The sequence below is a fragment of the Stegostoma tigrinum genome, chromosome 25, assembly GCF_030684315.1.
Source record: "Stegostoma tigrinum isolate sSteTig4 chromosome 25, sSteTig4.hap1, whole genome shotgun sequence".
Classification (NCBI taxonomy): domain Eukaryota; kingdom Metazoa; phylum Chordata; class Chondrichthyes; order Orectolobiformes; family Stegostomatidae; genus Stegostoma; species Stegostoma tigrinum.
Window position 1 is genome coordinate 4,503,897 of NC_081378.1, and position 19,561 is coordinate 4,523,457.

The following is a 19,561-nucleotide window of genomic DNA, read 5'->3' on the forward strand; positions in this document are numbered from 1 at the left end:
CAGCAGTCTCTTAAATGACCCCAATGACCTTGCTTCCACAACTGCTGCTGGCAACATAGAACATAGAACAGTACAGCACAGAAAGATGTAAGTAAAAGCCAGGGAACTACAGACCAGTGAGCATGTCTTCAGTGGTGGGCAAGTTGTTGGAGGCAATCCTAAGGGGCAGGGCTTACATGTATTTGGAAAGGCAATGACTGATTAGGGATAGTTAACATGGCTTTGTGTATGGGAAATTGTGTCTCACTAACTTGATTGAGTGTTTTGAAGTAACAAAGCAAATTGATGAGGGCAGAGCAGTGGACGTGATCTACATGGGCTTCAGTATGGCATTCGACATGGTTCCTGAGGGTAGACTTGTTAGCAAGGTTAGATCACACGGAATACAGGGAGAAATTGCCATTTGGATACAGAAGGTAGAGGGGCAAAGGATGTTGGTGGAGGGTTGCTTTTCAGACGAGAGGGCTGTGACCAGCGGTGTGCCACAACGATTGACGCCGGGTCCACAGCTTTTCGTGATTTATATGAATTATTTGCATATGACCCTAGGAGGTTATTAAGTTTGCACTCGACAGCAAAATTGGAGGTGTAACGAAGAGCTAAGGCGGAAACCTCAGACTACAATGGGATCTTGATCAGATGGGTCAATGGGCTGAGTGGCAGATGGAATTTAACTTAGATAAATGTGAAGTGCTGCTTTTGGAAAAGCATATCAGGGCAGGATTTATACCTTTAATGATAAGATCCTGGAGAGCGTTGCGGAACAAAGAGACCTTGGAGTGCTGGTTCATAGTCCCTTGAAAATGAAGTCACAGGCAGACTGGATAGCGAAGGCAGCGTTTGGTCTGCTTGCCTTTATTGGTCAGTGCATAGAGTATAGGAGCTGGGATGTCATGTTGTGGCTGTACATTTGTTCGGCCTCTTTTGAAATACTGCATGCAATTCTGGTCTCCCTGCTATAGGAAGGATGTTGTGAAACTTGCAAGGGTTCAGGAAATAATTTACAAGGAAGTTACCAGGGTTGGAGGGTTTGAGCTAGAGGCAGAGGTTGAAAAGGCTGGGGCTATTTTCTCTGGCATGCTGGATGCTAAGGGGGGAACCTTATAGAGGTCCTTTCCCTGGGGTGTGGAAGGCCAAAATTAAAGGGCATTAAAGGGTTTAAGGTGAGAGGGGAAAGATTTAAAAGGGACCTAAAGGGTACATTTTCCATGCAAAGGGTGGTTTGTATATGTAATGAGCTGCTGGAAGAAGTGGAGAAGGCTGGCATGAGTACAACATTTAAAAGGCATCGGGATGGGTAAGTGAATAGAAAGGATTTAGAGGGGTACAGGCCAAATGCTGGCAAAATGGGACTAAAATTTATATAGGATGGTTGGTATGGACAAGTTGGACTGCAGGGTCTGCTTCTGTGCTGTATATCTCTATGGCTCTTTTTTTACCCTCAGCAATATCCTTTACAGATACTCGACCCCAGTTCCAGTGAAGTATCACTCGTATCTTAACTCTGGATTTCTTATCAATTGCTGAGGTTGCAAGCTTTTTCTTTTGGTAAATTTCTGCACACTCACCAGATTTAATTCGCTCTGTTGCTATTCCAATCCAACACACAAAGTCACAAGTTAATTCACTGAACTCTAAGAAAAAAACTCAGGGCTTTTCCGAGCACATCATCTTCGACTCCTAAAATAGCATAAGCAGACTTCTTTGAAGCTCTGATTGTCTAGAAACTGTAAAAACTAAATCATCCTTCGACTTCTCTCTCAACTAAACCTGCAACATGGCCCCTCTTCATTTTTCCCTTTCTGGGGTTTCAAATCTTAAATTAGTAAACACTTTGGCAATTATCTCACGAGGTAGCTTCTGTGTACCATATATGAATATGTTGCCATAATGTGCATTCTTTCATGTAAAAGCAGTTTACAGAATTATGATACTGCAGTTGGAGGTCATTCAGTCCATTGCATCATCAATGGCAGTATTATCTAGTCTGGCTCTATTATCTAGTGCCTGTCTAGTGCCAATCTCCTGCCATTTCCTCCATATCCCATTATTATTATTCAAAACACAAATCCAATAAAAAAAAATTCAATACCATCTAGAATGCCTCAACTGAACCTGTCTCCACATTTCCAGGCACTATATTGCATACCTTACTTGCTACGTGGAAGTTTTTTTTCCTGACGTTTCGCTTGCTTCATTTGTGTATCACTGTAAACCTACGTCCTCCTGTCCTCACTTCTGCTAACAGTAAGTTCAGGGATGACTTATGCAAATGCCAACGAAACACTTTAATTCTTGAAAAAAGTATACCTTATTAATTTCAGGAGTTAAGATTTCTATTTTTCGAAGACGTTGAAAGGCCTCATAGTCTGTTTCAGCAAACAATCGAATTGGTTCTCCTCTTTCACGTAGCCTTCGGATAACCTTGAAAGACAGCAAAATGGTTTAATTTTATCACAGGAATTCTGGGCTAAAGAATAGTTGCATTGCCAAGCCATTCTTTGGACAGCTCTGAATAAGTGAAATACTATGTTTAAGCAGAATGATGATGATTTCTGTAGGATTTATTTATCAAGAATTTCCTAAAAGATACCAATATATTATGAAAAGCCAAAGCTGTTTCCTGTTTAAAAATCAAGCACAAACATGGTGTATTTTTGATTCTCTGTTGGGACTTCCCCTGAAATAAGTGAAGTAATGCTACTCTCTGGCAGATGTTGATGCACTTGAGCCAATTTTGAAAGAAAATTAATTGTCACAGCACAACAGCACCATCTACTGCAATTCTATCACAAACACCATAAAGTACAATAATTATACTAAAATTTAAATTTAATGCAGAAAATTCCAATGACTCAGAATTTGCTAGGTCAGGTCATCATACCCTGTGGCCCCCTCAGCTTATTCTTATACTCATCCATCCAAAAACCTTTTGTTCTACAAGTTTTCTAAAGTGAAAATTGATAACTGTACAGAGGTCTTTAAAGCATCTGGGACCTTGACAAATGATAAAACCAATGGTTTACACCTTCTTAACAATTAAGGATTGAGAAATAAACAGATAAAGGACTGAGGAGAAGGGTGATTTGAATAGTTGAATAGAAAAGTCAAATGAGGTACACATTAAAAGGAGGAGTAAAAAATGGAATAAAGTAAAAGTAAGACTTTCTAAACAAAATCAGACTTTTAAATGTTTCCAAGAAAAAAATTACAACATGTAGGAATAAGAATACAACCTTCTGATTTTTTCACACTCTGGACCAGAGATTAACTGGCAATGACTCAATTTTGTGCTGTCAAACAGGTACCTAGATCATTAATTATCAATTTTAACTTTCATTGGTAACTTTAACGTGCAAGCGAGATGAAAATTCAGTGAAACTTGGAGATTAAACGGAAGATACCACTTGCACAAAACTAATAGCAGAGCGGCTCAAATTGTTCCGCAACTTGCAGTGGTTTGTAACTCAGAGGATTTCTCTTCCTTGTTACATGTATCTGCCCAATTTGCACATTTGTAATGACGTGCAAAAGGCGCAAGTATTTTTTCTTGAGAAACGTTCGGCCCTGTACATCTCTTCCGAAGTAAAAGGAAGTAAACTTTTTCAGAATAATTTTACAGGAGGGCAGAGAACTTGAACAACATCTTGAAGCATCAAATTATTGTGTTTCTCTTTCTGCAGTGATACAGCATGTTCAAGTCACTGGGTGACTATAACTCAACAAAGTTGCTGTAGGAAAGAATGTCAAGTTGAAAATTGCCAAAGCATATTTAGTAGCTGCTAGCTTAAAATTGGGTTTCACAGTACCTGAATATAAGTTACTTAGCTGCTTTCTTGCCAGCATACGTGGCAGACAGGCAGAAAATTCAAATCAAGAGGGCTTTCATAAAACATAGAATATATAACAGTATAGCACAAGACAGGCCCTTCAGCCCACGATGTTGTGCTGACCTATAATCCTAACACGATCAAACTACCCCGCATACCATACATTTTACTATCCTCCATGTACCTATCCAAGAGTTGTTTAAAAGTCTCTAAAGCATCTGACTCCACTACCACTGCCGACAGCACATTCCACATGTTCACCATTCTCTGTGTGAAGAACCTACCTCTGACATTTCCCCTAAACCCTCCTCCAATCACCTTAAAACTATGCCTCCTCATAATAGTCATTTCTGCCTTGGGAAAAAGTCTCTGACTATCCACTCTATCTATGCCTCTCATCATCTTGTGAACCTCTATCAAGTCACTGCTCATCCCTCCTTGCTCCAATGAAAAAAGCCCTGGATCCCTCAGCCTTTCCTCATAAAACCTGCCCTCCAGTCTAGGCAGTATCCTGGTAAATCTCCTCGGCAACCTCTCGGAAGCTTCCACATCTTTCCTGTAGTGAGCTGACCAGAACTGAACACAATGTTCCAAGAGTGGGGTAACCAGAGTTTTACAGAGCTACAGCATAACCTCACAGCTCTTAAACTCAATTGCTCTGCCAGTGAAAGCCAACACACCATCTACCTTCTTTACAACCCTATCAACTTAGATGGCAACTTTGAGGGATCTATGGATGTGGACCCCAAGATCCCTCTGTTCCTCCACACTGTTGAGAATCCTGCCATTAACCCTTTATTCTGCATTCAAATTCAACCTTCCAAAATGAATCATGTCACACTTTTGTGCGTTGAATTCCATCTGCCACTTCTTTGCCCAGCTCTGCATCCTGTCAATGTCCTGTTACAACCTACGACAGCCCTCCACGCTGTCCACAACTCCACCAACCTTCGTGTCAGCAAATTTACTAACCGACCCTTCCACTTCCTCATCCAAGTCATTTCTAAAGATCACAAAGAGCAGAGGTCCCAGAACAGATCCCTGTGGCACATCACTGGTCACCAAGCTCCAGGCTGAATACTTCCAATCTACTACCACCCCCTGACTTATATTGCACAGCCAGTTTTGTATCCAGACAGCCAAATTTCCCTGAATCCATGCTCCTTAATTTCTGAATAAGCCTATCATGTGGAACCTTATTGAATGCCTTGCAAAAATCCACATACACCGCATCCACTGCTCTACCTTCATCGATGTGTTTTGTCACATTCTCAAAGACTTGCGAGGCATTACTGCCTCTCAAAGCCATGCTGACTATTTCTAATCAAAGTGTGCTTTTCCAAATAATCATTAATACTATCTCTCAGAAGCCTCTCCAATAATTTGCTGACCACAGAAGACAGACTGACTGGTCTGTAATTTCCAGGATTATCCCTATTCCCTTTTTTAAACAAGGGAATGACTTCTACCATCCTCTAATCTTCTGGTACTACTCCAGTGGACAGTGAGGATGCAAAGATCATTGCCAAAGGGGCAGCAATCTCTTCCCTCGCTTCCCATACAAACCTTGGGTATATCCCATCTAGCTCAAGGGACTTATCTATCCTCATGTTTTTCAAAATTTCGAGCACATCCTCCTTCCTAACAACAACCTGTTCGAGCATATCTGCCTGTTTCATGCTGTCCTCACAAATGTCAAGGTCCCTCTCACTGGTGAATACTGAAGCAAAATATTCATTAAGGACCTCCCCTACCCCCACTGCCTCTGATGGGCCCTACCGTCACTCTGGCCATTCTCTGGCCTATAAAAAGCCTTGGGGTTTTCCTTGACCCTACCCACCAAGGTTTTCTTATCCCCCCTTCTAGCTTTCTTAAGTCCATTCTTTAGTTCCTTACTGGCTACCCTGTAGACCTCTAGATCCCTGCTTCCTCAACCTTAAGTAAGCTTCCTTCTTCCTCTTGACTAGGTGTTCCACATGTCTTGTCATCCAAGGTTCCTTCACCTTACCATCCTTTCCTCGCTTCAGTAAACCAACCAGTACCTGCAGCAACTGCTCCCTAAACAACCTCCACCGTTTTGTCGTGCATTTCCCGGAGAACATCCGATTCCAACTGTTGCTCTGCAGTTCTTGCCCAATACATTGTAATTCCCCCTCCCCCAATTAAATACTTTCCCGTACTGCCTGCTCCTATCCCTCTCCATGATTATAATAAAATTGCTATCGCTGAAATGCTCTACAACCAAAAGATCTGACACTTGACCTGGTTCGTCGCCAAGCACCAAATCCAATATGGCCTCCACTCTAGTCGGCCTATCTACATATTGAGTCAGAAATCCTTCCTGGACACACCTGACAAAATCTGCTCCAGGAGGTTCCAGTCTATATTAGGTAAGCGAAGTCACCCATGACAACAACCCTATTACTTCTGCACCTTTCCAAAATCTGTCCCTCAGTGTCTCTGTTGCTTCTTGTGGGGCGGGGGGGGGGGGGGGGGGGTCTATAGAAAGCTCCCAATAAAGTGACTGCTTCTTTCCTGTTTCTGACTTCGACCCATACTGATTCAGTGGAGAAACCCTCCTCCAGGACCTCCCTTTCTGCGGGTGTGATGCCATCCCTGATTAGCAATGCCACTCCCCCTCAACTCTTTTACCTCCCGCCCTATTTCTATTGAAACATAACATTTGTAACCAGAAATAACAAGGTGCAGACCCTTCTTCAGAAAATGATTTTGTGAAGGGTCTCTGTCCGAAATGTCAGCCTTCCTGCTCCTCTGATGCTGCTTTGCCTGCTGTATTCTTCCAGCTCTACACCTTGTTATCTCAGACTCTCCAGCATCTGCAGTTCCTACTGTCTCCAAAACAACATTCGTAACCAGAATTTATACATTGCTGTTTTGTTGTTCTGTCAAGGGCTTAATTTGACAATATAGCAAGAAAAAAATACAATTTTTACATAGAAGTCAAAAGTATCAAATTAATTGCCATAGATTCTGCCTCCAAATCTGACAGGCTATTGATACTGAATTTTGACAGTTTCCAAGATTCAGTGTGCAAGACTAAATCCTACCTCTTGCCTGGAAAGGGTCATTGGTAACTTCTCTTCTGCAAGCTCCAGTTCAAGCGCCGGGTTTGAAGCAGCAGCATCTTCATCATTTGTTTTTGTTTGCACCTGTACATTAACAGTATTTGTCACGACATTTCAGTGCAAGAACTAATCTCTAAGTTACAGCATCACATAATTAACAGATCACATAAATTATAAGTAATTTCATTTCCCGTTTGGTGAAACAGTGGGGGAAATCAGCTTTCCCAAGCATGTTTAAACCCAAACCACCTAACGTCTATTTTTGATTCCTACAAAGGCTAAAGTTTTATGCAGATAAATCAAAAATTGTAAACTTTGCCTTTTTCTGGAACAGACATGTCTTATATTATTTGTATTGCATAGTGAATTTTTTTTGTAATTGAGCAACTTATATTTTAATTTTTTAGGACTTTGAACTGAAATGGAAATTTCACTTGATTTGCATCAAAGATGGACACTCTAAACAATGTGGGAAATCTGAGGAAATCCGCACTTTGAAAGATAGAAAAGAGACATAGACAATTTTCTAAAAAGGGAAAGACTTCAGAAATACAAAGTACAAAAGGATTTGTGAGTCCGAGTTCTGGATTCTCTGAGGGTTAACATGCTGACTTAGTTGATGGCTAGGTAGGGAAATGCGATGTTGGCATTCATTTCAAGAGGGCTAGAATACACGAGGAGAGACATATTACGGAGCCTGTATAAGGCTCTGGTCAGACTGCATTTGGATTCTGCTCAGCAGTTTTGGGCCCCATTTCTAAGGAAAGATGTACTGGTATTGGAGGGAGTCCAGAGGAGGTTTGCAAGAATATTCCTGGGGATGAAGGGCTTGACATATGAACAAGGACGGAGAACTCTGGGTCTGTACTTGATGGAGTTTAGGATGATGATGGGGGAATCTGATGTACGCTTACAGAATATCAAGTGGCTTGGATAAGTGGGAAGTGGAGAAGATGTTTCCACTAGCAGGAGAGATTAGGACCCAAGGGCACATCCTCAGTGAAGGGACAACCCTTTGGAGCTGAGACAAGAAGGAATTCTTCAGTCACAGTGCGATGAATCTGTGGAATTCATTACTGCAGAGGGCTGTGGAGGCGAAGTCATGAAGTGTATTTAAAACAAGAGATAGATTAGTTCACAGAATCATATTTTACATTGTACTACTGCCAACGATCAAGCATATGATTTTCATTCAACCCAGTCTCCTGTCTAGATGGATCTTACTATCATTTGTTCAGAGTGTATTTCAAGAACAGCTCAATATCAACATATATTACAGGTTGTAGGAGAAAAAAATGACAATGGGTCAGATAGGAAAGTTCAAACTAATGAGCTTGAATGTTATATTCATATTGAACTTTAATTAAACCTCTCTAAATAACAGCATTTGAAAGAGGTTTGCATTTGAAACATTAGGAAAGTGTGCCCTATCCATGGCTTAGTTACGATAAAATATAAAAGATGACAATTGTTTGAAGCGTTTTACCCTGTAGTCCCATTATTTTCAATGAGCCAACATTTTTACTTTTTCTCAGGAAAATTGAAGTGTTACGTAATTCAAACAGATTATGAAAGGCAGACTTCAACAATGTTCAGATTATGATGATCAAAACATAACCCGTATTTGATAAAATATGATAATGCATAAAAACTGGCCAATGGTCTGTATGATCATAAGGATGTGCTAGGACAGCTAGATGGAGGAGGGTGAGAGAACATTAATGTGGAAATTCAATGTGAACATGGACCATTTTTCATAAATGGGATGTTTCTGCACTGTACACTAGTCACCCTTTGCACCTGTCTCCGTTGTTCTGGAAAAATCTCCGAATTATTTTCCGTAACAAATTATAGCAAAAAAAAATGCTGATACATAGTTACAATATCCTTATATTTCATGCTTATTCCATGCTGTTTTTCTTTTAATTCCATGCCTTGATCATCAATACAAAAATGAATGAGACTTGCATTAACACCATTAAAGCAAGCAAATAGCTATGTCTGCAATAACCACAGCACTTGGTTTAAACTGTACTTTCTACCAACACTGCATTCCAGATGCAGGCACAAGCTTTCCAACTGCTTTCATGCATGTAAGAGTATCAATGCTACTTTCCATAATTTCTAAGCAATCTATCCTTTTACTGGGCTAGCATGAGAACAAAAATGCAAAACACGATACAATGGCTTTAAGGATACCTTCTAATTCTGTAGGTAGAAACTTACCAGTGACTAACAGTTTTCTTACTTTTCAGGATCAACAGAAATATCTTAAAATTATACAATTTAAATTCTTACTAATAAAGACATTCCATCACAGTATTCAGGTATTAAAAATGAATTTCCTCCTCCCTATTTACCATTTTAAAAAAATTGTATTCTACAATAAGAAAATTTAAAACCTGCCAATACTACTCTGTAAACCAAACACATGACTGGAAAAAGGTGATTCTACTGTCAATTATTTTTCTCTTAACTGGGTGACATCAATGCCTGTCTTCCTGTGATGCAAGCTTGTTTTCTAACCTGATTTCCCACACAGTCATAATGTGACAACACGCTGCCTCATTCAGTACACAGCTTTTAAAGGAATAATTTAAGCCAACTTTACATAATAACAAACATTGTACTTTTCAACGAGAAACTATACAGTATTTCATCCTAAATTAGTCATAGTTAAATAAATGACAAGTACAACAATTATTCAAGCCAATCATGAAAATTTCTTCATTTGATGACTGAAAGGACATTTTATTAATCTTATTTAACTGAACAAATCTAATAAAACAATGCCAAATATTAAAAGCCAAGGCACAGGCTCACTACTTGCGTACTATTTGCTGTCATGCAGTCAGCTACATCGGTTGCTTAACAGCCCAAAACAAAAAGATAAAGTTTGTTTTTGAACCCATACCTTTGGTGGTGGTTCTTCAGTTACAACCTATTGATACAAGTTTCACAGGAAAGGTTTGTCGTTAAACTCTCAGTCAAATCTCACTGGTGAAATGCATTTGGTTGCTACACTTTTAGCATAGTATCGTCTGTTGATTCACCTCTCGTAACCTCAAACTAAAATAAGTACCTTGTAGCCACATCTTTCCAAATACGTCTCTTCTTCCTTCTTGGCAAGTTCACTACGTTTGAAGAATTTTTTTGATTCCTGAAAAAAAATACAGAAGTGAGTCTCTCCATATCTTGTTCACATTGTGAAAGAAATATTGTGTTGCGAACATTGCGAGCATGTGTAAAGCAGGAATCTAAACAATACTTTTTTAGATTCTTATCGCACTGTAGCCAAAGGTATTGGAATGGGAGTGGAGAACTGTAAAGAGCTGATCATAAGAATACGTGCCCCATTTGCAGAAAGGAGTTACACCATTAATTGCAGGATGTCAAAATGGCCACGTTAGCTCCATTTCAACAAACTGCTTGAACAAACTAAGAAAATGCAAAGTTCACACATGCCCAATGATCATGTTATGCCTGCTACCACTAATCACAATGCTTTTTCCATTCCTGTGGATTTACACAGTGAATAGACAATATCATGGTGCTGAAAGGTCCATTTTCATGTCATCATGTTGTACTCCAAGAGGACAGGAAGGAATTAGACTCAATACAACTGTTGCAACTGGACAGACTCAAGCCTATGAATGATGATGCTTCCTCACCCAGAGATTCAAGCGGCTCCCACATCAACATGTTACATTCCAGGATTAGGATCTACAGAACACCACATACAATATCTTATAATTAAGAGACTGTGAGTGCCACATTTAAAATCAAATATTTATAAAATAAAACACTCAGAGAAACTCCAGCAAGACACAAAGTCAAGCCAAAGAATCAAACTAAAAGACAAGGAAACATATTCTTGGAGGATAGCAAGAACTGCAGATGCTGGAATCAGAGACAACAGTGTGGAGATTCAGAAATTCTGAAGAAGGGTCCCAACCCGAAACGTCAACTTTCCTGCTTCTCTGATGCTTCCTGGCCTGCTGTGTTCCTCCAGCTCCACACTGTGTCTCATACATGGTTGCAACTTCAGGAGAGGAGGAAAAGAGAATAGCAAATTCAACATTTAAAGCTTGCAATTTTCCTAATATTTGCCCAAAAGCCTCTCTTCAAACATCACATATGTTGGTGGCAAAAATGGGGCTTAAGTTGGTAAATTCAAGTATTGTTATCTTTCTCCCATGACTGAATCATACAAAAATCCTCTCTATCACTGTGATGATCCACTGCTAACTGAATAACATTTACAGCCTCTGCTGTGGAAACCATCGTATGTATGTAAACACAAGAAAATGTATTTGCAGACACAATAACATGACAGAAACACACAGCATTAGTCAAATAGGAGACAATGCTAAGATTATAACCCAAATGACATAGCACAAGATCATCACCTTACAAGAAGAAATCAGCCTTGATGACTGAAGTAAAGATTAGCTCAGAATTGTTAATCTTTGGAATTCTCCACCCTAGACAGTTATTGCAACTTGGACTGAATTTATTCAAGACTGTGATCAGAGATAATGGGAACTGCAGATGCAGGAGGATCCAAGATAACAAAGTGTGAAGCTGGATGAACAAAGCAGGCCAAGCAGCATCTCAGGAGCGCAAAAGCTGACGTTTCGGGCCTAGACCCTTCTTCAGAAAAGGGGGCAGGGGTGAGGGTTCTGGAATAAATAGGGAGAGAGGGGGAGGAGGACCGAAGACAGATAGAGAAGGTACGTGGAGAGGACAGTATAGGTGGGGAGGAGATAGGTCAGTCCAGGGAGGACAACAGGTCAAGGAGGGGGGATGAGGTTGGTAGGTGGGCAATGGAGGTGTGGCTTGAGGTGGGAGGAGGGGATAGGTGAGAGGAAGAACAGGTTAGGGAGGCGGGGACGAGCTGGGCTGGTTTTGTGATGCAGTGGGGGGAGGGGACGAACTGGGCTGGTTTTGGGATGCGGTGGGGGAAGGGGAGATTTTGAAGCTGGTGAAGTCCACATTGATACCATTGGGCTGCAGGGTTCCCAAGCGGAATAGGAGTTGCTGTTCCTGCAACCTTCGGGTAGCATCATTGCGGCACTGCAGGAGGCCCATGATGAACATGTCGTCTAAGGAATGGGAGGGGGAGTTAAAATGGTTCGCGACTGGGAGGTGCAGTTGTTTACTGCGAACCGAGCGGAGGTGTTCTGCAAGGCAGTCCCCAGAATACAACATTGGCAGATGTGCAGGTGAACATCTGCATAATATGTAAGAGAGATCATGGGAACTGCAGATGCTGGAGAATTCCAAGATAATAAAATGTGAGGCTGGATGAACACAGCAGGCCAAGCAGCATCTCAGGAGCACAAAAGCTGACGTTTCGGGCCTAGACCCTTCATCAGAGGGGGGGATGGGGAGAGGGAACTGGAATAAATAGGGAGAGAGGGGGAGGCGGACCGAAGATGCAGAGTAAAGAAGATAGGTGGAGAGAGTATAGGTGGGGAGGTAGGGAGGGGATAGGTCAGTCCAGGGAAGACGGACAGGTCAAGGAGGTGGGATGAGGTTAGTAGGTAGCTGGGGGTGCGGCTTGGGGTGGGAGGAAGGGATGGGTGGGAGGAAGAACCGGTTAGGGAGGTAGAGACAGGTTGGACTGGTTTTGGGATGCAGTGGGTGGGGGGGAAGAGCTGGGCTGGTTGTGTGGTGCAGTGGGGGGAGGGGACGAACTGGGCTGGTTTAGGGATGCAGTAGGGGAAGGGGAGATTTTGAAACTGGTGAAGTCCACATTGATACCATATGGCTGCAGGGTTCCCAGGCGGAATATGAGGTGCTGTTCCTGCAACCTTCGGGTGGCATCATTGTGGCAGTGCAGGAGGCCCACGATGGACATGTCATCTAGAGAATGGGAGGGGGAGTGGAAATGGTTTGCGACTGGGAGGTGCAGTTGTTTGTTGCGAACTGAGCGGAGGTGTTCTGCAAAGCGGTCCCCAAGCCTCCGCTTGGTTTCCCCAATGTAGAGGAAGCCGCACCGGGTACAGTGGATGCAGTATACCACATTGGCAGATGTGCAGGTGAACCTCTGCTTAATGTGGAATGTCATCTTGGGGCCTGGGATATCCCCTCCCTACCTCCCCACCTATACTCTCTCCACCTACCTGGTGTGAGGGATGTGTTGCGGGAAATACGGGAGACAGATTTCGCGCAACACATCCCTCGCACCCCGCCCCCACCACAACTGCCCTAAGAGGATCCCCCCTCGTTCTCACACACCACCCTACCAACCTCTGGATACAACGCATCATCCTCCGACACTTCCGCCATTTCCGCCAGTTTCCCCCCACGGTGATTGAGAACGCCCTTGACCGCGTCTCCCGCATTTCCCGCAACAAATCCCTCAGACCCCGCCCCCGCCACAACCGCCCCAAGAGGATCCCCCTCGTTCTCACACACCACCCTACCAACCTCCGGATACAACGCATTATCCTCCGACACTTCTGCCATTTACAATCCGACCCCACCACCCAAGACATTTTTCCATCCCCTCCCCTGTCTGCTTTCCGGAGAGACCACTCTCTCCGTGACTCCCTTGTTCGCTCCACACTGCCCTCCAACCCCACCACACCCGGCACCTTCCCCTGCAACCGCAGGAAATGCTACACTTGTCCCCACACCTCCTCCCTCACCCCCATCCCAGGCCCCAAGATGACATTCCACATTAAGCAGAGGTTCACCTGCACATCTGCCAATGTGGTATACTGCATCCACTGTACCCGGTGCGGCTTCCTCTACATTGGGGAAACCAAGCGGAGGCTTGGGGACCGCTTTGCAGAACACCTCCGCTCAGTTCGCAACAAACAACTGCACCTCCCAGTCGCAAACCATTTCCACTCCCCCTCCCATTCTCTTTATGACATGTCCATCATGGGCCTCCTGCACTGCCACAATGATGCCACCCGAAGGTTGCAGGAACAGCAACTCATATTCCGCCTGGGAACCCTGCAGCCATATGGTATCAATGTGGACTTCACCAGTTTCAAAATCTCCCCTTCCCCTACTGCATCCCTAAACCAGCCCAGTTCATCCCCTCCCCCCACTGCACCACACAACCAGCCCAGCTCTTCCCCCCCACCCACTGCATCCCAAAACCAGTCCAACCTGTCTCTGCCTCCCTAACCGGTTCTTCCTCTCACCCATCCCTTCCTCCCACCCCAAGCCGCACCCCCAGCTACCTACTAACCTCATCCCACCTCCTTGACCTGTCCGTCTTCCCTGGACTGACCTATCCCCTCCCTACCTCCCCACCTACACCCTCTCCACCTATCTTCTTTACTCTCCATCTTCGGTCCGCCTCCCCCTCTCTCCCTGTTTATTCCAGTTCCCTCCCCCCATCCCCCACTCTGATGAAGGGTCTAGGCCCGAAACGTCAGCTTTTGTGCTCCTGAGATGCTGCTTGGCCTGCTGTGTTCATCCAGCCTCACGTTTTATTGCTTAATATGTAATCCCCCTTGTCCCCACAACGCATCATCCTCCGACACTTCCGCCACCTGCAGTCCGACCCCACCACCCAAGAAATTTTTCCATCCCCACCCTTCTCTGCTTTCCAGAGAGACCACTCTCTCCGTGACTCCCTTGTCCGCTCCACACTCCCCTCCAACCCCACCACACCAGGCACCTTTCCCTACAACCGCAGGAAGTGCTACACTTGCCCCCACACCTCCTCCCTCACCCCCATCCCAAGCCAAGATGACTTTCCACATTAAGCAGATGTTCACCTGCACGTCTGCCAAAGTGGTATACTGTATCCACTTTGCCCGGTGTGGCTTCCTCTACATTGGGGAAACCAAGTGGAGGCTTGGGGACCACTTTGCAGAACACCTCCGCTCGGTTTGCAATAAGCAACTGTACCGGGTGGCACGGTGGCTGAGTGGTTAGCACTGTAGCCTCACAGTGCCAGGGACCCGGGTTCAATTCCAGCCTTAGGGGACTGTCTGTGTGGAGTTTGCACGTTCTTTCCGTGTCTGCATGGGTCTCCTCCCACAGTCCAAAGATGTGCAGGTCAGGTGGATTGGCTGTGCTAAATTGCCCATAGTGTTCAGGGGTGTGTGGGTTATTTGGGGATGGGTCTGGGTGGGATGTTCCAAGGGGTGGTGTGGACTTGTCGGGCCAAAGGGCTTGTTTCGACACTGTAGGGAATCTAATCTGAAAACCTCCCAGTCGCAAACCATTTTAACCCCCCCCTCCCATTCCTCAGACGACATGTCCATCATGGGCCTCCTGCAGTGCCACAGTGATGCCACCCGAAGGTTGCAGGAACAGCAACTCATATTCCGCTTGGGAACCCTGCGGCCCAATGATATCAATGTGGATTTCACTAGCTTCAAAATCTCCCCTCCCCCACTGCAACCCAAAACCAGCCCAGTTCGTACCCTCCTCCCTAACCTGTTCTTCCTCTCACCTATCCCCTCCTCCCACCTCAAGTTGCACCTCCTTTTCCCAACTACCAACCTCATCCCGCCTCCTTGACCTATCCCCTCCCCAACTATACTCTCCTCTCCACCTATCTTCTTTTCTCTCCATTTTCAGTCCGCCTCCCCCTCTCTCCCTATTTATTCCAGAAGCCTCTCCCCATCCCCCTCTCTGGAGGAGGATCTAGGCCCGAAACGTCAGCTTTTGTGCTCCTGAGATACTGCTTGGCCTGCTGTGTTCATCCAGCTCCACACTTTGTTGTCTCATATTCAAGACTGTGATTTGAAATTAGGGCAGAACTCAATTCTCCACCCCAACGAACCACACATGCCAGCATCGCACATGCCTCCCCCGCTGACCCCCAAAATCAGCGCAACTACACCCTGACCATCAAACTTAGCGCTCTCTCCCTCACCCCTGGGGACCAGCTCTCCCACTTCTGGCGTCTGCTCACTCCCGGGGCCGGCTCTCTCTCTACCTCCCCCCAACCCCGGGGGCCTGCTCTTCACCTCACACCCCCCCAGGGGCCTGCTTTCCAGCCTTGCCCCTACTTCTCCTCACACCCCACCCCTTCCCCTCAACGTCCCCCTCCATGCCTCCTGAGGGCTGGCAACGTCCCCCGCCATCCTCTCACCCCTCCCACAGGGAATGGCTCTCCCACCCCCTTACCCTCACCTCCGGGGCCAGGTGTCCTCTCCCTCTCCCCCTCCCCACTGGGGCCAGGTGTCCTCCTCCCTCCTCTCTCACCCCCACCCCCCTGGGGGCCAGCTATACCCCCACCTCTCCCTCACCCCCCCGGGGCCGGTTGTCTCCTCCCCGCCCCCACCCCCAGGGGCCGGCTGTTCTCCCTCACCCCCCGGGGCCCGGCTGTTCTCCTCCCCCTCCCCCCGGGGCCGGCTGTTCTCCTCCCCCCGGGGCCGGCTGTTCTCCTCCCCCTCCCCAGGGCCGGCTGTTCTCCTCCCCCTCCCCACCCCCACGGGGCCGGCTGTTCTCCTCCCCCTCCCCACCCCCCCGGGGCCGGCTGTTCTCCTCCCCCTCCCCACCCCCCCGGGGCCGGCTGTTCTCCTCCCCCTCCCCACCCCCACGGGGCCGGCTGTTCTCCTCCCCACCCCCACGGGGCCCGGCTGTTCTCCTCCTCCTCCTCCCCTTCCCCACCCCCCGGGGCCGGCTGTTCTCCTCCCCCACCCCCCGGGGCCGGCTGTTCTCCCTCACCCCCGGGGCCCGGCTTTCCTCCAGGAGCCGTCGTTTCCTCTCGATCTCCGCCTTCAGCTGCTCCATCCGCGCGGCCGCCGCCACAACAACGTCGTCACGTCCGGGTCAGAGGGCGAGGCGCCGGAAACCCGCCGCCGCACCACAGCGACGGCGCGGCCTAGCCGTCGATTAGACCAAATCCGCCCTCACCTTCCCCCCCCCCGAAGTAATCCAAGCCGCGGAACACCGCCAAATAACTTCAAAAGGATTCGCACATTTAAATAACTATAGACCCTATACTAAAAGTAAATATTTCATAAATAATTTTATATTACTCCACGTTTTAACAAATCATAAGAATTGGTAACTCCATTTCTCTGTCCAGAGCAGCTCCTGTTTATATTTTATTGCCTTTGAGAAGCTGCTTCCTTGAACCACAGCAATCCGTTTTCAATGGATGCAACTCTCTGAGAATCCATTCCCAAAGTTTGCTATCAACTGAGGATAAACTGGTTTTCCAGTTTCTCCTTCCCTCGTTTTAAACTTTTAGAAGACACAATTCCAAACTGTCGAGAGTTTAGGAGCAATTTATGAATAATCCATCTGCAATATCCTTATCTACTGTTTTTAAAAGCATGCAATGGGAACCATCAGATATGGAGATTTGCCGCACAATTCCTCAGACAGTACTGACTTCAGGGGTGGAGGATGTAGTGTTTCCCTCATGCAGAAAGGAGTCTCCCCCTTGGTGGAATGTCCTCCCCTGTTACACGAGGAGCGCGCCCATTAGGGAGCATGGAGTGTCCCCCTCGTGGAGGATGTAGTCTCTCCCCGGCGGAGTGTCCCCCTCGTGGAGGATGTAGTCTCTCCCCGGCGGAGTGTCCCCCTCGTGGAGGATGTAGTCTCTCCCCGGCGGAGTGTCCCCCTCGTGGAGGATGTAGTCTCTCCCCGGCGGAGTGTCCCCCTCGTGGAGGATGTAGTCTCTCCCCGGCGGAGTGTCCCCCTCGTGGAGGATGTAGTCTCTCCCCGGCGGAGTGTCCCCCTCGTGGAGGATGTAGTCTCTCCCCGGCGGAGTGTCCCCCTCGTGGAGGATGTAGTCTCTCCCCGGCGGAGTGTCCCCCTCGTGGAGGATGTAGTCTCTCCCCGGCGGAGTGTCCCCCTCGTGGAGGATGTAGTCTCTCCCCGGTGGAGCGTCCCCCTGGCGGAGTGTGAAGTGTCTCCCCGGTGGAGCGTCCCCCTGGCGGAGTGTGAAGTGTCTCCCTGGCGGAGCGTCCCCCTGGCGGAGTGTGAAGTGTCTCCCTGGCGGAGGGTCCCCCTGGCGGAGTGTGCAGTGTCTCCCTGGCGGAGTGTAAAGTGTCTCCCTGGCGGAGTGTAAAGTGTCCCCCTGGCGGAGTGTGCAGTGTCCCCCTGGCGGAGTGTGAAGTGTCTCCCGGATGAAGGGTCCCCCCCGGGTGGAGTCCTTTTCCTCCTGAGGGCGGTCGGCGGTCGGTCGCGGCTCCCTCTCCCGCTGATTGCCGGCGCCTGGTCTCCGGGAAAGTGAAGCGGCGGCTCGGGCAGACGGTGGGGTGAGCCGGTCCCCGGACGAGTGTGGGAGTTGCGGCGGGATCGATGGAAGTCACCGAGTGGAAAAGGAGCAGGAAAACGCGGAGCTTTAGGAGAGCGAATGAAGGTGAGAGAGCGCGGCCTGGACCAACATTAAACCATTTACCAAGGAAACAGTAACCAACAAGCCCATTAACCAGGGAAACATAACCCAGCCGCACCATCAACCTGGGGAACAATAACCAGCAAAGCCATTAACTACCGAAACATCAAGCAGTAAAATCCTTAACCAGAAAAACATTAACCAAAAAAAAACCCGCCAACCTGGGAACATAGCGAGATAAATCTTTAACCAGGGGAATACTAACCAGCATAAGTCACCAACTAGTTATCACAGATTGAGGAAGGGGACATCTAAATTTGAAATTAGATTTATTGCAGAAGTTAGGAGCTTCCTTTTTCTAATAGTAACTGGGATCTGGTTTTGTGATCGTTTTCAGCAGTTTGCGCCTTTGCCTGTGCTAATCTTCACTGTACCTCACTCAATTTCTACTGTGGGTGTGAAGCAAACTCAATTTCCCGAGGAATGAGCTTAATATCGCAGCTTGAGCAGCCACCAGACAGAGAGGCTCTGATTGAGGATTTATTACAATCCCTGAGTCAATCAAAATGTGAATTCTTCCTGATTAAAATTACATCTGGAAAACACCACAAATCAGTGGTAAAGGTGAACTCAAGGTATTTGGGCAGGTATGTGAATAGGAAAGGTTTAGAGGGATATGGGCCAACTGTAGGCAGATGGGACTAGGTCAGTTTATGAACCCTTGTCAGGATTGGATGAGTGAGACCAAAGTGTCCATTTCTGAACTTTTAACCTGGCTTTTAAACACAGGTTGACGGAACGCACAAACCAGATTCTGTACTTGACAAGAACTATTTGTTTATTACAAGTAAATATAATTACTGTTTATTAATGTAAGTAGATTTGAACTACAGAAACAATTATGAACCATCAACAGATCACTCTACCAGTTAAAATTCAAATGCATTTGTAAACTCCCCTCGTCACATGTACAGAGACAAACAAACAGAGACAAAAAATGGTGTTATGGATGGAAGGAAAGACTGGCAGGTGGTTCATAGTCATAGAGGTGTACAGCATGGAAACAGAACTTTTGGTCCACTTGGCCGTACCAACCAGATACCCTAAATAATCTAGTCCCATTTGCCAGCATTTGGCCCAAATCCCTCTGAAACCCTTTCTATCCATGTACCCATCCAGTTGCCTTTTAAATAATTTACAATTGTACCAGCCTCCTCCACTTCCTCTGGCAGCTCATTTCTAGACAGGGACCACCCTCTATGTGGAAAAGGTTGCCCCTTAGGTCCCTTTTAAATCTTTCCTGTCTCCCCTTAAACCAATTCTCTTTAGTTCTGGATTCCCCTACTCTGGGGAAAAGAGCTTGGCTATTC

The 19,561-nt window shown here is 46.3% G+C and overlaps 2 protein-coding genes across 6 annotated transcripts in view; one reads left to right on the forward strand and one right to left on the reverse strand.

Moving 5' to 3' along the window:
* prpf18 (PRP18 pre-mRNA processing factor 18 homolog (yeast)) overlaps positions 1-17,446 on the reverse strand; it is a 40,889-nt gene extending 23,443 nt beyond the window's left edge. The window contains exons 1-5 of one of the 4 annotated variants that reach the window (XM_059654826.1): positions 17,241-17,259; positions 9,999-10,076; positions 9,831-9,857; positions 6,899-7,000; positions 2,311-2,424 (exon numbers count right to left, since the gene is read on the reverse strand). In XM_059654826.1, the coding sequence (XP_059510809.1) occupies positions 2,311-2,424; positions 6,899-6,919 (135 nt within the window). In that variant the 5' untranslated portion in view covers positions 6,920-7,000; positions 9,831-9,857; positions 9,999-10,076; positions 17,241-17,259. Of the gene's footprint in view, positions 1-2,310; positions 2,425-6,898; positions 7,001-9,830; positions 9,858-9,998; positions 10,077-16,567; positions 16,665-17,240 lie in introns of those variants that run through there. The other 3 variants (XM_059654823.1, XM_059654825.1, XM_059654824.1) reach the window with 3 other exon arrangements.
* Positions 17,447-17,940: 494 nt separating this feature from the next.
* Positions 17,941-19,561, forward strand: part of bend7 (BEN domain containing 7) — a 43,651-nt gene continuing 42,030 nt past the window's right edge. Inside the window, exon 1 of one of the 2 annotated variants that reach the window (XM_059654828.1) lies at positions 17,941-18,215. In XM_059654828.1, coding sequence (XP_059510811.1) covers positions 18,155-18,215 — 61 coding nt within the window. In that variant the 5' untranslated portion in view covers positions 17,941-18,154. The remainder of the gene's footprint in view (positions 18,216-19,561) is intronic. The other variant, XM_059654827.1, reaches the window with a different exon arrangement.